This window comes from Lepisosteus oculatus, chromosome 14 (genome assembly GCF_040954835.1).
Source record: "Lepisosteus oculatus isolate fLepOcu1 chromosome 14, fLepOcu1.hap2, whole genome shotgun sequence".
Classification (NCBI taxonomy): domain Eukaryota; kingdom Metazoa; phylum Chordata; class Actinopteri; order Semionotiformes; family Lepisosteidae; genus Lepisosteus; species Lepisosteus oculatus.
In genome coordinates, this window is record NC_090709.1 from 47,326,078 (window position 1) to 47,341,743 (window position 15,666).

At 41.0% G+C, this 15,666-nt stretch overlaps 1 protein-coding gene, 4 non-coding genes and 1 pseudogene across 5 annotated transcripts; 1 reads left to right on the plus strand and 5 right to left on the minus strand.

The window, feature by feature from the left end:
* Window positions 1-3,328: 3,328 nt before the first annotated feature.
* trnaw-cca (transfer RNA tryptophan (anticodon CCA)) lies at window positions 3,329-3,400 on the minus strand. Its single transcript has one exon. It is a non-coding gene; the product is annotated as a tRNA-Trp (tRNA).
* Window positions 3,401-8,700: 5,300 nt separating this feature from the next.
* Window positions 8,701-8,782, minus strand: trnal-uag (transfer RNA leucine (anticodon UAG)). The gene has a single exon. It is a non-coding gene; the product is annotated as a tRNA-Leu (tRNA).
* A 3,784-nt stretch (window positions 8,783-12,566) lies between these two features.
* On the minus strand, window positions 12,567-12,655 carry trnay-gua (transfer RNA tyrosine (anticodon GUA)). Its single transcript is given in 2 exon segments — window positions 12,567-12,602; window positions 12,618-12,655. It is a non-coding gene; the product is annotated as a tRNA-Tyr (tRNA).
* A 750-nt stretch (window positions 12,656-13,405) lies between these two features.
* On the plus strand, window positions 13,406-13,717 carry LOC138242993 (histone H4-like). The gene has a single exon (XM_069198498.1). It carries the CDS (start codon window positions 13,406-13,408, stop codon window positions 13,715-13,717), a length of 312 nt encoding a protein of 103 aa, XP_069054599.1.
* A 304-nt stretch (window positions 13,718-14,021) lies between these two features.
* Window positions 14,022-14,077, minus strand: LOC138243722 (U7 small nuclear RNA). The gene has a single exon (XR_011192340.1). It is a non-coding gene; the product is annotated as a U7 small nuclear RNA (small nuclear RNA).
* Window positions 14,078-14,981: 904 nt separating this feature from the next.
* Window positions 14,982-15,090, minus strand: LOC138219266 (5S ribosomal RNA; annotated as a pseudogene).
* Between the last annotated feature and the right edge of the window lie 576 nt (window positions 15,091-15,666).

Consider the following 15,666-nt stretch of genomic DNA (forward strand, 5'->3'; position numbering starts at 1 on the left):
AACAGGGCTGGGCGCATTGTTCCATTCTCCGCCCACTCTCGGTGTAAACAAGTCCCTCCTGGTCTCTGCTTGAAATGCACTTTCCTGCGTTTGCTTTGGTGTAACTGGCTTCCCCTGCATGGGCGAATGTGAAGAAGATCCTTAGTAAGTCATTGAAGAAAACCGAGAAGAGGTCGGAGTGGCCTCTGTCGTTCATCAACGATCCAGTCAGGCAGTACTCCTCTGTAAAGCGCCGTTCGTTCACGTCGATTGGCTTTTTTTTGCCTTCATTCGTGCGAGTAGTAAAAGCAGACGCCCCTATTCTGCCGTGATCCGGATTCGAACCGGGGTTGTTGCGGCCACAACGCAAAGTACTGACCACTATACGATCACAGCGAGTTACCGAGACACACGCGGCAGGGCGGAAAGGGCTGTGCTCTCTTCGTGTGACATAATTCGGAAAAGTCCTGACGTTGCATTTCAACTGAGCCCCAGTATACAGCGACCCTTCGACACTCTGAGTGACAACTCTCTTGCGTGTTTTCTCATATTTATGTAGTTTGCTTGCATGATGCCGGTGAAGTGGAAATCTAATAAGTAAATTGATTCTTAAAAATGTAGAGAGCTTTGAAAAAATATATTGGTGCTTTTAGATAATATATTTCAAGGATGTAACTGCTGTGCTACAGTGCGTGCAGAATTTTAGAAAACAGTTCGTCAACAAAGTACACTGTTTAGTTTAGTTTAGAAGACAATGTACCAAAACAATATATGCTGTCTGGGTCATTAGAATTAGCTGAAAGTAACTGATAAGCTTTGAATAACAAATCTAGTTTTTCTTCTCTCGCTCTATGATGTAATCTGTTTTCTCTTAGAGAAAGGGGAAGTTTTAGAAGGGACCAAGTGCTGAACTTTTTTACAGCGCAACGTCTTATAAAAACCCTGTACTGCTTGTAACAAATTGAGTCTCTGGTTGCACTTTGCAGGGCTCCCAATATTGCAATATTGAAATAAAGACCTTACTCAGGTGAGAACTCTCTCTTGTGGCTTCCTTGATAGTTATATTTCCATGACAATTTGGGGGCTCGTCCGGGATCACAAACCTGAGCGCAAACGGCTGCTGAAACTCCATCCGGACCCGGACAATTTTAGCAAATTGGACGAACCTCGGAGGATAAATTGTTTATCCTTCCAGAGACGCGTCTGGAGAATTGGCAGCTGTCTGACGTCAGTAAGTGATCCTTTAAAATTAATAGTTATATTTCCATGACAAGAGAAAAACCATCAACACCCCTACCACCTCCACCAATCCTAACCTTGTTTTTACTATACCCTCTGACCTTTCCCTTTCACCCCTTTGCATCCTCAGCTAACATATTTTAAAATTACAATAGACTGTATTGTATTTATGTTTAAAATTAAGGTAAATATGTCAAAATATCAAAATCCAACTGCACAGTGCTATTGTAAGAATGCTTGTCAAGTTCTCAAACAAACCTGCATTGTATTTTTAAAATATTTCAGCAGAGGATTCAACTGGAGTATAAATGAAGATTCGACGATAATTTTTTTGAGTGAATATGGTTTTCTGGGGCGTTGCAATGTTGGGCATTATTGGACATTTCCCGGTGACCCTGACACGTGTTAAACACTCGCATTTCCTGCAAATATTAAAATGGTTAAGGTTTCGCTGAGAAATCCAATCGACTGAAGACAATGTTTATATCGCAAAAGAACCCCGTCCCTGGGGTTAACAGCCGAACGCGCTAACCGATTGCGCCACAGAGACTGACTGGTAAGGTTATTTCTCGAATCACACGTTTTCGGTTAAAAAAAATCTCTTCCCGTTTATTTTGCCAGCCTGTAATATTTCTTCTGCACTGATAACCAAGAATTGAATTTCATTTTTCGCAAGCTGTGTGAATTTCATCAAAAACAAGTTTTCCAGAAAGGAAATGAACACATGCATTTAACGAAATCAAGCCCTTTGTGACTGCCCGAAATGATACGTTCTGTACTACAAGATAGGAAGAAAGACACGGCAGGGATTTGAATCTCGGTTCTTTTGTTTAATAGAGAAGCGCTTTAACCAACTAGGCTACGGTGACAGGACGACCTTCACCTTTTACAGCCGCTTGGACACACCGCTCTGAGACATCTGCGTTCAGTAAGCGCTGAACCTGCGCTCAGAGCAAATTGCCTCTTTTACATAGCAGCCCCGACACTGAGAAACGAAGAGAACTGGCTTTTATCTGCCATTTTCATGTCCAATGCGTTTGACATCTCCCAACGGCGACAGAGTTCTTTTGCGACACTATTTCTTCTTCTTTTTTATTTCTGTACGCTTTGATAAAAAACGAGAAATCGTGCAACGGAAAAATGTATTTTTTTCATAGAGAAAACGTGCACCAGGAAATGTTGTGTTGAGAAGAAATGATTTAACATGATACGTGACCTAATTTATCGGAGCAATTGCTCGACCAGCAAGATCTGGAGAGGTTGGAGAGTCTGGTGGATGTGATAATTATACGGTGTTGTGGAAGAAAACAGTCTTTTTTTGAATTCTCAGTCAATCGGAATTTCAGTGCGAAACATAAACCCCTTGTCTGATTTAAAGATATTATATTTTAAAACTCATAAAAAATCAGAAAACACATGTTTCTCACTTTGGAATTTTAGACGGAGCGGTGCATTACTAGTAGCGGCGCTGAGCACACTATGGGGGAATTCAGGTCATGTGAAATGCCAGCGGTTTAATAAACAACGCGTCTGATTTCGGATCATAAGATTGTAGGTTCGACTTCTACCTGGCTCGTGTAAATTTTATTCATGCTCCTCAGTAATAGATGTATATTATGTAATGAACCGCACCTGAAAGCAAACGTTGGGTCTGTTTCCTTTGTTTTCCAGCATGAAATAGCAAATCGTTACAAAAAGCACCTGCTAATGTCCAATAGCGGGTTTTTTTTTTTCAAATTACATTTTCAGACTTCAGACACTTTTTAATAAAACAAAAGTGTCCGGAAACTCATTAACGTTCAGGTTTGCTTGAACCTGTATTAAAAAAAGTTATCTGAAACTTCTGGGATTCCATTATCTGATGTAGCTGTCTCTAAAGTTGGACGTGATGTTAAGCAGATGTGAACTGTGCCTTTTCTCTTAAAAAAAAAACAAAGTTATTTTTTCCCCTCCACTCCAATGCTGGAGACTGTAAGCCTGTGTGAGCTCCACACTGCGTGTCCTGTACGGCTCTATTTTGTTTTGATTATCTATGTGGTGTACAGATAGAACTCAACTGCATGGGGTGAATTCCGTGTTCAGGACCAGCAGAACCTGAAAAAGTAACAGCTGACCTCGACATGATTTGAACACGCAGCCTTCTGATCTGGAGTCAGGCGCGCTACCGTTGCGCCACGAAGTCACGGTTGTCAAACCTGTTGAATTTCCCAAAGGAGACAAATCAGCTTCACAAAAAAAAAAATCTCCTGTGAAGAGCGCAGCTCTCCGAAGAGAGTCTCTTCTTCACAGACCACATTTTATTCTTCCTGCGCAGCTCTTGTGCAGGTGTTGTTCTCAATTACAGATCCAGGAACACTGATTTTTTTTCTATTTTTTTTTAATTAAGTACCCCATGGTGCAACGGTAGCACGTCTGACTCTAAATCCCCAAGTTCATTTTCAAAGTATATCGGAGTCAACTGATACTGATCAGGTTCTGCTGCTACTGAACCCGCAGTCTTCACCTTAAGGTTCAATTCCTCAAGACTTTTGACCTTATATGTCCATCCCTTCTCGTCAAAACTCGTATTTTCACAGAGTACCCTTCAGAAATCGCAGTATAGAATGAAAAAACTCCAGTAGATCTCGGCCGCTGTTGGTGATTTTCCTTTAAAAATAAATGAATCTCTGGAAATTTTACGGAGTGTATCACTTTCACTGAGACCGAGAAGTGTTAAGCTGTACATGAGTCTTTGTGGTTCGGTTGTTAACCAAAAGGGTGGTGGTTTGAGCCCTCCCAGGGACACTATGAGCCTTTTAATGTACACACCCGTCTCACTTTATCTCCACGGCCGGTCTTGTACTGCAATCAAATACAGAGCCCGTAGGAGGCAGTAAGCTCGCATATATAGCTCACTGTGTATATAATGAAGAAGCAGAGGTTAGTTTCTCATCTGCGCGTTACAGAGCCTTACGCAACTCGTACTGTACCAACAGTTAGGGTTTGATCCCTGCACGGGCTATTAGTTGAAAAGCCATTGTAAATGACGTGTAAGAGATTTATAGATACTGTAGATCAGTAGTTCTCAAACTGTGGTACGCGTACCGGCAGTGGTACGTGGAATGCCACCAGGTGGTACGCCAAATGACCCTGGAACTGTGTAGTGTGCACTGAAAAATCGGGACGGGTTTTCATATTTTGTATTTTAATACTTGTCGAATACGCAGGCTACATACTACGATACAGTGCGTGCTAATACTTCAGTGGACACAAGAGATACTCTGTAATTCTATACCACTCTATAGGAATGCGTGCTACGGATGCAAGTGACCAATTGTATTTAAAAAAAGCTATTGTATCTCCAGCAAATAGGGAGAAAGGAGAATTAGCGTGATTTTGGAACAATGCCAACATTGTAAACACAGGAATGCATAGAAATACGTGCTACGAACGCAGGCAATCTTGTGAGCACACGAAAGCGTGATAGAAAAATATTTAAGAACTGTTCGAATTTGAGAAAAATACACCGAGCGTCTCTGTGTTTCGCTCCCATGCGCATGAAATAAAAACTTTAAATAAATACGGAAATAAAAACGGAAACGCGGAAAAAGCTTGCGGATTGCTAAAGCAGGTAAGCTACACTATTTTTGAAGAACCTTATTTACCGTTGGCAAAAGAGCTGACACATATTATGTGTGGAAAAAAAGCTGCTAAACAGCTCAACCTGCTGCCCCCCTCCCCCTGAAAGACACAGTCATTTATAGAATTATTGAAATGAAGGATTATATCAAAAGTACACTGATAGAGCGCGTTAAGATGAGCAGATGTTTTTCACTGCAATTAGATGAGTCTGTAGTCGATTTGGCCAATTTGCTCGTTTACGTTAGATTCGAGTTTGAGGGTATGTCTCATGAAGACTTTCTGTTCTGTAAACCGCTACCAACAGGAACTACAGGAGAGCACATATTTCAGCTTCTGAATGAATTTATCGAAGAGAATGACCTCGACTTGATAAAATGCATCTGAGTTTGTACCATTGTTCTCCAAGAAGGAAAGCTGTTTAACACTGACGTCACTCCTTTTTATTTAACCCAGATTGTGAAGACAACTCCACCCTATCAAAGGAAAATGTTGCACAAAAGTTGGAAAGCACACTCTGAATCCATCTGTACTGTATATTTGATTTCCGCGATCCGTTCAAGGCTGCTTGGTGCTTCGCAAGCAAGTCATGTTCAGGGAAGAAACTCAGCTTAGAGAACTACTGGTGCATTTTCACTCATTGAATTTGATCTTTGTACTCTCTTTACATTCTCAGCTATAATATTTCAAAATTACAGTTCGGATTTGTTGGAAAACTTCACAGGCATTATTAAGTTAGGACTGTACAATTGTATTTTAATATCTTGGTATATTTACCTTCATTTTAATATGGATGTAACCATAAATGTTGTACTTTTGTCGTACATTTTAACTGAGGACGCACGACGACTATTATACCTTGTGATACATGCAAGACATCTGTAAACGAAGATGTAATTAGTCAAATTGGCAATTAACAGAAAACCACAATTGTATAATATTATTTCTCTATGTCGATGATCAGTTGAAGGATTTGAAGAAACTATATATTATTCCTCGATATCGATGATCAGTTGAAGGATTTGAAGAAACAGCAGTGATAGCAGGTGATTTTGGTTTTGAACCCATCTTTACACCTCAATAATCCATTTGTCCTCGAAAAAAGAAAAGACAGGCATGTTTTGAGTCTCATAATGATCATCTTCTCGATCCAAAGAAACATATAAATTTGATTCCTTCCGTAGTATTTTGGATTTTCTTACGAAGATCTCACGAAGTATTGCCAGGATCTATATTTAGCGTTCGGTAGCGATAACACTGCTGATATTGATTGAGTAGAAATCTATGATGTATTGACAACTTTATCTGAAGTGAGAAGTCCTAGAACGCTGTCTATGAAGTGTTAGGATTCATACCAAGATATACTTTTTGTTTTCAACCCAAAATGCTGCTATTGCATTACACATTATATGAACATTACCAGTTTTGGTAGCTTCTCTGCATGATTTTTCAAAACTGAAACTAAATACAAAATTATTTAAGATCAACCATGACAAAAAAATTATAAATCAGGACTAATATTAATATCAACTGATGTTACTACAGAAAAAAAGATTTAACTGAAATATTAATAAGACTATGCAAGCCTAAAAAGTAGAACAATTCAATTTATATAACTTTTTTTTTTTAGAAATGGGCTCACACACCGGAAGACACTAACGTTTCTCTTCGTTAGAGTATGTGAATAACAGTTTAACCCAAAATATTTGGAGTCCAGAGGGAGGACTTGCTCGCTGAATGATCTCTCAAGAAATCCCTGGTGAGATTCAACAGGTGTTTTCTTCAACAGCCACTAAAAGTCTGATGACCTTCTCTGGATTTCCTGAATATGACGTAAAATTAGTTCAAATCATTTGGTAGTTAACCAAACGAAATGCTTTGGAGGTACATTTAAAACAGCAGAGCAAGACTGTAGCACTTCGTGTGTGACTGAATTTAATTGTGTAAACCTGGCTCTCTATGAACACGAGCAAAGAGTTCTTACTCAACAGAAGATTGCGATGTGAGCACAATAATATAAGACATCTGGAGACGCCAGAGATTGAACTCAGGACTTCATACATGAAAAGCATGCACTCTACCACTGAGCTACATCCCCTATGGCACAGATGGTGGAACTGCCTTAAAGATGTGCATATGTTTACTGACCACAATCCACCCTTCATGAATAATTGAAATGAATAATTTATTTTTATATCCAGTCACATGGGCGACGGTGGTTGATTCTTCAATGGGGGAGTGCGTTTTTCTACCTCCTTACTCAACTGTCTTTCAATTATGTTTTCTTTGAAACCTTTTTGCATCTTTTAAGTGCTTGCAATTAAATTACGCATAGAAAAACAGCAGTACAGTTGATGTTCATGGACTGATGCACACAACTCCAGTGATAAAGCCCTTTTGTAAATATTGTAGAAGAATGTTAAAGGGCGAAACAACGCTCCAACCACGTGAATGGTAACAAGAAGGATCGTGTTCTTATTTAATATGTGCTTTTGAATTGCCTTGTCAATACACACAGGCTTTAGAGATGGACAAATAATTGAGTGAATCAAATTAGTTTTTGTTGGTCGTCTGTGTCTTCATAACTTTGTAGGTGAGAGAGAGGATTGCGAAAATGTGCAGGTGTTTCTCAGAAGTGCGTTGGTGGTATAGGTTCCTTCAAATAACTGAGCCAGTGCATCCCAAATCTTTTCAAGATGATCTGTGATCTGGTAACACATCTCCTGAAACTAACATTCGAGGTAGGAAGTGTGCTCTTAAACACCAAAACACTCAAAAAGGAAGAAGCAGATCTCTGTACACAAGACGGTAGTGCGATATTAGAATTTCAGAGTTCTTGACGGATTCAGGCTCCTTCTCAGAGGTCCTTGCTCGCCAAATAACTTTGCATCTGAGGAAGAGCACCACGGAAAAAACCCAACTCAACAAGAGAGCGCGTTGGTTGCTCTTGCTCTTAATGCAAGGAGCTGTTTTTTTTTCCTCGCAATAATAATTATTAACCAGAAACAGCAGCACAGGTAGGTCGCATTTGTGATTATGTCATTTCTCTGCTTCAGCAAGGTCAATAAAAGACTCTGAAAGTAGTAAAGCAAAACTGAACTCAAAATCATATTAGGAATTCAGGTAATCCAATAAGAACGTTGAAATATTTGAATATTATCTCTCTGTAGATTGCGCTGCTTTTTACCCAGAGTAAAACTATTGGATTGAAGGAATGCTAACCGCTGGGTTAAAATGTATAGTTGTTATTTGGAGAAATCTGTAAACTCGTGATCGACAGTGCTGATTATTTTCCGGAGACGGAGCACTGATGACCTATCCGAGCTAATTGAGAAAGCTCACCCAGTGGATACTCTAGCAGAACGTCAAAGAACATTTACCTTTGTATCCAAAGAAACCACAGGAACAACATCAGGAAGCACAATCAATTCCCCTTTTAAATCTTTCCTGTAAGGTATGCTATGTGAATTCATGAAGTTAATCCTCTGATCTCTTTTGATCACGAACAAAGTACTTCTGATGGAGCGCTATGTTCAAAGATTTAATAAGCTTTACCCCTGCCAACAATTCGGCGTGAAGAATTAAAAGTTTCACAGACAAAAGCAGCTCACCACCACAGCCAATATTGAATGTACTGTATTTGCCGGTACACTATCATGTGCACTGCCTCAAAAGTGATCTTGGCAGATGTTGTTCCCTACATAAAGCTGAACGTGCCAAAGAGAATTTCTGTTGAGAAAACAAAATATTTTTTCTGCCTTGATGTTAAGCCTGTCTTTTAGAAAGTCTATCTCTTAACACCTCCTGCAGCCTAACAAAAAGCACTTTTACTGATCGTATTGCAGGTCTTGAAACATTAACATTTGGCAGCGGTGGGATTCGAACCCACATCCCCAGAGAGACTGGAGCCTAAATCCAGCGCCTTAGACCGCTCGGCCACGCTACCTTCCTCCATGTCCATCTTCCTCACATTGCTGGCTTGGACTGGGGGGCTTCAGCTCTTGTCGTCGGATCTAATGATATCATGACATGTGGAAGTGACTGCACCTTCATCTTCCGAGATGCTTTCAATAGCACAAATGCTACTTTCACCGGCACAAACATAGCAATTACGAAGGAGGTGGGTTTCATCCTTTGTGCTGTTTGTAGGGGCGCAACTCTTCGTCGATCTACTGACTTGAAGAGCAAAAATCAAAATCCTCTCCTACTACTATTGCTTTTTTCATAGTTTCTTCAAATCCTTCATTTGAACGTCGATTTTGAAGGATATTGATGATAATACCACATAAATTGTGGTTTTCTTGTGATCGCCAATTTTATTCAAATATCAGCCTTTTTTACGGTTCCTTGCGTGTTTCACAAGGTATAATAGCCCCCCTCGCATCCTCAGCTAACATATTTTAAAATTACAATAGCTTATACAGCATGCATGTTTACATTTATATTAAAATTAAAGTAAATATACAAGAATACATACAGTACTAACCCAATAATTCTTGTCAGGTTCTCCAACAAATCTGCGTTGTTATTTTAACATGTTTCAGCTGAGGGTGCAAAAGGAGTATAAATGAATTTTCCTGCCAGCCATTCAAAGACCAAATTCCATGAGTGAACATTATTTTCTCAGAAGTTGCCGGCATTGGACTTTGCCGGTGGTATTGAATTATGTCCAAACTGTTGTAGTAGTTCCTTCTTGAAATTCGACACGTGCAAAGCACTCGTAATATCATAGGTGTTAAAGTTAGCTGAGTCTATTCGAGTCATGGTGTGTATCCCTGCCTATCATTGGGAGACAGGTAGCTTTTTTACACTCAGATTCCAATCTTCAATGCTTTGTGTGAGAGCTTACATAACTTTCATTTTCTCACATTTTCTGACGACTGTTCCAAAGGGGCACCCTGTCAATTCCGAATACTTTTCAAAAATCTGCCTGCATGTTTGATTATTGTCATATCATTTAAAAAAAGTTCAATATTGATCATAACCAAAGAAAATAATGATCATGAACAAAAAAGGGATAAAGATGCGAGTCGATCTTGAATCACAGCTGGGTGACACGGGCTTCTGTTCTGATATGGTTGTATGAGAAACAGGAGGAATCGCCAATCTCCTATAGAACATGAGTTGAATCAGGAGTGAGACATTTCGTATACTCGTGCATATGTCAACGCCTGACCTACATCGTAAAACTAACATTAAGTTGTCAGAGACATTCATTTATATACAAACAAGAGACAGACCAAGTAATAATTCTACATTAGTTCAGGTGGGTAAACCTGAACTAACTAACTAATAAACCTATTAATAATTCTACATTAATGTGTCCTACACTGATCAGACTAATTGACATGGTCTGATTCAGAGCCTGTGCAGTTCGTGCTAATTACAACAACGACAGTTCTGAACCCTCATCACCGAACTGAGCACAAGTTCAGCTGTTCTCCAGTTTTGTTACGCATGGTTTTTCATTGCAATTGAGTTCAGAGCTGGAGCTGATCTCCAGACAGTACAGTGTTTTGGGTAAGTTGTCGACGCAGGAGGCTGCAGACAACTTACCCAAAGTGTTTTCTATAGCTTTCAGGTGCAGTTCATTTATATAAAAGAATGTAAGTGGTATAAACTCAACAAGCCAGATGGCAGTCGAACCTATAATTTTCTGACACGAGGCCTAACGCGTTATTCATTACGCCACTGACCCTGCTATTATAGTGTTAAAAAAACGCGTTTTCTACGTCTGTTTAAAAATCACTAAAAAAGACAAAGGGCTTGTGTGTTGCGCTAAAATTCCGCTTCATTTCGAATGCAAATAAAAACCGTTTTGTTCCGTGAAATCATACATTTGTCACATCCTTCATACTATACTTCTCTCTTGTATTAGTAAAGCATTTTGATTTAAACTGAACAATATATTGTAACGCAACAAGGGCTGAGGCGGGCGCCGTCGCCGCATTAGGTCGGCCCCCCACCGTCGGGGGCTCGAACCCGGGACTCTCATGTCTCTCTGCAGCGACCCAGCCCGGTGAGCTACAGAGAGATCTCCCCACAACCCACGGGCTGTGGTCCTGCTATCACAGGGAAGGGCAGTGACGTCACCTGCTCTGGTACACCGGCTCTTACACAGTGCCTGTCGGTCGTAAGCGTTACACTATGAAAGGTTTCATCTATACACTTACACATAATAAGTATACGAATAAATACTCGGAAGAAGCCGCAGCTCAGGTATTAGAGAGATTTAAAATCGGATCGGAGGATTTAGAGTCCAGACTGCAAACCAACAGCTGACACAGGTCTTTTATAGAACCGTTTTGATTTCCTCTACTTTGTCCACGTGACGTCATTGTCCTGCTCGCAGCCGAGCCCGACACACGTCTGGTTTCTGTCGCTGGGCGCATACCCTGCGGTCCATGCGGGTCCTGATACCCCAGTACAATGTCGGGGACGCTAAACTGTAAACAGGTGCCGTCCTTCGGCTGAGACGTAAAACCAAGGTCCTGACTCTCTGTGATCATTCAGGAGAATGGTGGTGGTGGCGGGGAGTCCCCATTACCTGTAAAGCGCATTGAGTGGAGTATCCAGAACAGCGCTATATAAGTGTAAGCAATAATGATTATTATTATTATGTAAAATGCAATAAAAATAAAACAAAATATCAAACTTTGATTCAAAATAGATTAATATAAAACTGATAAAGCTAATGCTTTTTCAGGGCTATATCTACTTTTTTTTTAAAAAAGCGAAGTCTGTCGCGACTGAAAGTTAGAGAAGGTATACCAGCGGGTGCCTTCATATCGTGAGCGTCAGTCTCGCCCGTAGCTGCGACAAGGTTAAAAGCGCACAAGTGATTTGTCTTTCGTCAAAGTAACTGCCGGAGCAGTAAGATGCAGAGCACAATCCAGCAGCTGTAGACGATGTTCGGGGAAGAGCTAATTCTGTTTTCAGCACAGGGAGTGAGAATGAGCTCAGTCCGGCTCCCAGCAGAATCCATCCTGGTTTGGTTACAGTGCGTCTGAGGCTCTTTGGATCGTAACGTAAAAAAAAACAATTGCTCACATCGTGTGACTTCCACGACAGGAAGGAAAGATATCACTTAAAAAAATCAGAACTGAAGATTTGGATCCGGGGCCTCATACTTATAAAATTATTAAAATAATAGTTATCAAAATATCAGATTGTGTTTCTGCAAAATTTCGTGCACAGTACGCCATTTTTATCTAAAACAGTCACAACGAGGGCTTTACACGCAGTCTGGGGTATTTTCCCCTTTTATATTTTTGCCACTTTATATCGAACCTGTTATACTCCCAGAAGTGCACAGTAGCTTGTACTTTTCACCGCTGGTATAAACAGATGTGTGCCGTGTTTGCCTTTGTAAGCATTTGTTTAAAAAATAAGTTCACAATACGATAAAAACACAGAAAGCACAAACTTTATAATACAACGATACAAAATCAATACCAAATCATTATGCCAATTAAGTAACTATCCTTTGAAAACAGAGAACACCTTTATATCTACAAAAAACTTGACATTTGTATGTATTTTTGAATTACAAAACAGACAGTGTAGTCCCTTAATTCAAAGATCAGATCTTGGCCAAAACAAGACAATCAGACGTGGGCTGAATTCGGAACAGGAGCCTTTGCTTAGTCGATTATTGAGCTTTTGATCAATGTCTGAATAAAACAGATTAGCTTTCTTAACTCTTTGATTAAATTACACGAAAAGCACCTTCCTTCGAGCTGGAATCGAACCAGCGACCTAAGGATTCCCTGTTAACTGCACTACAGTCCTCTGCTCTACCAACTGAGCTATCGAATGGATGCTGTGGGGCTGCTTTCTGGCACATACTGCCCAATGAAGTAAAATGTGAAATGGGTGATTTAAATCCCACTTCGACATCAAGTTTCCAACTCGTTTCCTTAGTCTCATTAACTTGAATTTAAGCCACGAACCAGGATTCTACTGTATAAACTTCCAGGGATATTACAAAATGTTTGATGGGGCATCAATCATTCCAGGCGGAAATTGATTCCTTTTTTTTCTCGAGGGATCATATTAAACATTTCATTAGTATCGAGAGGAGGATCACCAGTAGACACAAAACAAACAGTTTCTTTCTGTCTTTATTAGAAAGTAGCGTTTGTGCTACATTAATAATATTTTCGTGGAAATAAAGAAGTTGTAAATTTTAAAAATTTATATTTGAATCGAAATGTGGTTTTGAGTTAAATATTAGCGTGTTCATGTAATTAGTTTGTGTTTGTCATTAATATATATATATTGCCATGTTACTAGAATTTGTAACTGAAGTTTACTAGTTGTGTTTTTTATAATGATTAGACATTTGAATACAATATTGTATATAATGTATAATTTGAACTACATATTGTTAAGGTGTGAATAATTGTATATTTTAAGAATACATTTCTAAAACAAATCATTGGCTTTATTTACTAGTTTCTACACCTATAAAAATCTTTCTTTGATGTATAATAGACATCAAAGAAAGATGTCTATTATACATCAAAGATGAGCAGTGTGTGTCGTGTTCACAGCTGATAACTAGAAGATGTCTGGAAGAGGCAAAGGCGGAAAGGGACTTGGGAAAGGAGGCGCTAAGCGTCACCATAAGGTTCTCCGTGACAACATCCAGGGAATCACCAAGCCCGCCATCCGCCGCCTGGCTCGCCGTGGGGGAGTGAAGCGGATCTCCGGGCTGATCTACGAGGAGACCCGCGGGGTGCTGAAGGTGTTCCTGGAGAACGTCATCCGCGACGCCGTCACCTACAACGAGCATGCCAAGAGGAAGACCGTCACCGCCATGGACGTGGTGTACGCGCTGAAGCGCCAGGGCCGCACCCTGTACGGCTTCGGAGGCTAAACAGGAGCGGAGCTTCACTACCGGACCCCGACAAATAAACCCAAGTGACCCAGTGACATTTGTCACTGCTGAGGTTGCTTTATGGGTCTATTTTCTATACTGTGCTGATCAATTGGAAATCAAATGCAAAAAAGACCCGTTCCCACTCTTAAGGTCAAATATTAGGAATCAAAACTGCTCAATGTATGGAAGCACACAGCTTTATCAAGATTTCCAAGTGCAAGATCTTTTTATTCATAAAAGACCCTATTTATGTTGTATGAGCAATATTAATATTAATACAGAATCTTTTTTCACCAAATAAATGGGCTTTCTGACTTCAGAAAGCCTTCTAGACAAATACTAAAAGAGCAAAAATTCAATTTGGTAAATGAAATGAAAACACATTCCCTACCAAACCTTGAGTACAGGCCATTCAGGATGATAATACAAAACCATTTATAATTCAACAAATAAAACCTGTCAACTGGTAATCACCACTTATCATAAAAAAATAAGTAGCAATACACAGTAGGGGACTCTTGGGTGCAAGTTAAATCCATGCAAGAAGGGGGTGTAGTGTTATATTTCCAAATCAGATATGCAAATGAGAGATCTGGCCCAGCCAATCTCAAAGCTCCCTTGGTCTGGAGTGGAGCTGCTCCCCTCTTCTAGTTATTCACACTGGAGTTAGGTTACATATTAGCACATTTCATCTAACAGTTGCTGCAGAAACAAAAACATAAACAAATGACCTGGAATGTGACCACACCTATTAGAATGTAGTTCAACAGATAACTTGTAAACCTTGTCATAAGATTTTTTTTGTTCTACAAAATATACTTTATTCCGCAAAAAAAAAAACATCTCAAAAGGAACATCTCACTCATATTAGCACTCCATGGAATAAAAAACAACGGCGGAACGGAGATTGATTGTCCGTTATCAATCTTTGCAAGTGGGGGCGGATTTGCGCAATTAAGAGAGTCCCTCCAAACCTACCACTTGCTATTGTCCTTTAATCCCTGTATAGGGCCCAAAGTCCATTCCAGCACTCCCTCGCCGTGGGGAAACCCCATTTGGCGACGTGGTGCTTCGTCCTCCTCCTGAGGTCCGCCAGGATCCTCTCCTCCAGCTCCCTCGCCCCCCACTTTATGTTGTGCCGGATGAGAGTGTTCCTCGCCTTCCACAGTCCTTGTTTTGTGAGGGACAGTAGCAGCCCCCACAGGTCCTGTGTCCCCTTGTCCAGTGCGCTGGGTGCCAGCCCCCAGCAGAGTGAACTGGTAGCTTGCTGCACCTGGTATCCCCAGGCAGTCTCTCATCCAAGTACTAACCAGGCCCAACCCTGCTTAGCTTCCAAGATCAGGAACATTCAGGGTGGTGTGGCTGCAAACGAAAGCCATGGCGCCTGACTCGCTACTTGAAGCTGTATGTGGCTGGGGCTCCATGCCCCCCAAGTGGGACTGAAGGATCGTTCGTGTGCAACTCTTTGGAAAGGAGCCTCTTTCCAAATTGCAATGCGTACCTGGATGTTGGCGAATGTGCTACCTTGTGTTGGCTTGTCCTGCACTGGAGGAGAACAAATAAACTGCTCGGAGGAGCACAAGGCAAGTCTTCACAAGACAAAAACCTCCAGTGCACAGCACTCTGAAAACATTTCTGGGCTGTCGCGTGTTTATTTCAGCACATAAAGCGCACCAGTCCAACACGTCGGCCGGGCGCGCGGCGCCTCCGCCCTCTTGTGGCCTTGCGGCGTCAGAATAAGAGGCTCCTTCTCGCTGCCTTTCCGCTGTGTTGCAGAGCCCCGAGAGGGAACCTGGAGCGCACACTTTGTGGGGGGCGGGGGACCGTGTTCGCACTCTGCCCCCGGTCTCTTGCGCGAGTACTAAATCTCACGGCGCCAGCCAGCGGCCAGGAGACAAGTACAATATCGCGGGACAGGGGGGCCTTGTCATTGATTGTTACATATG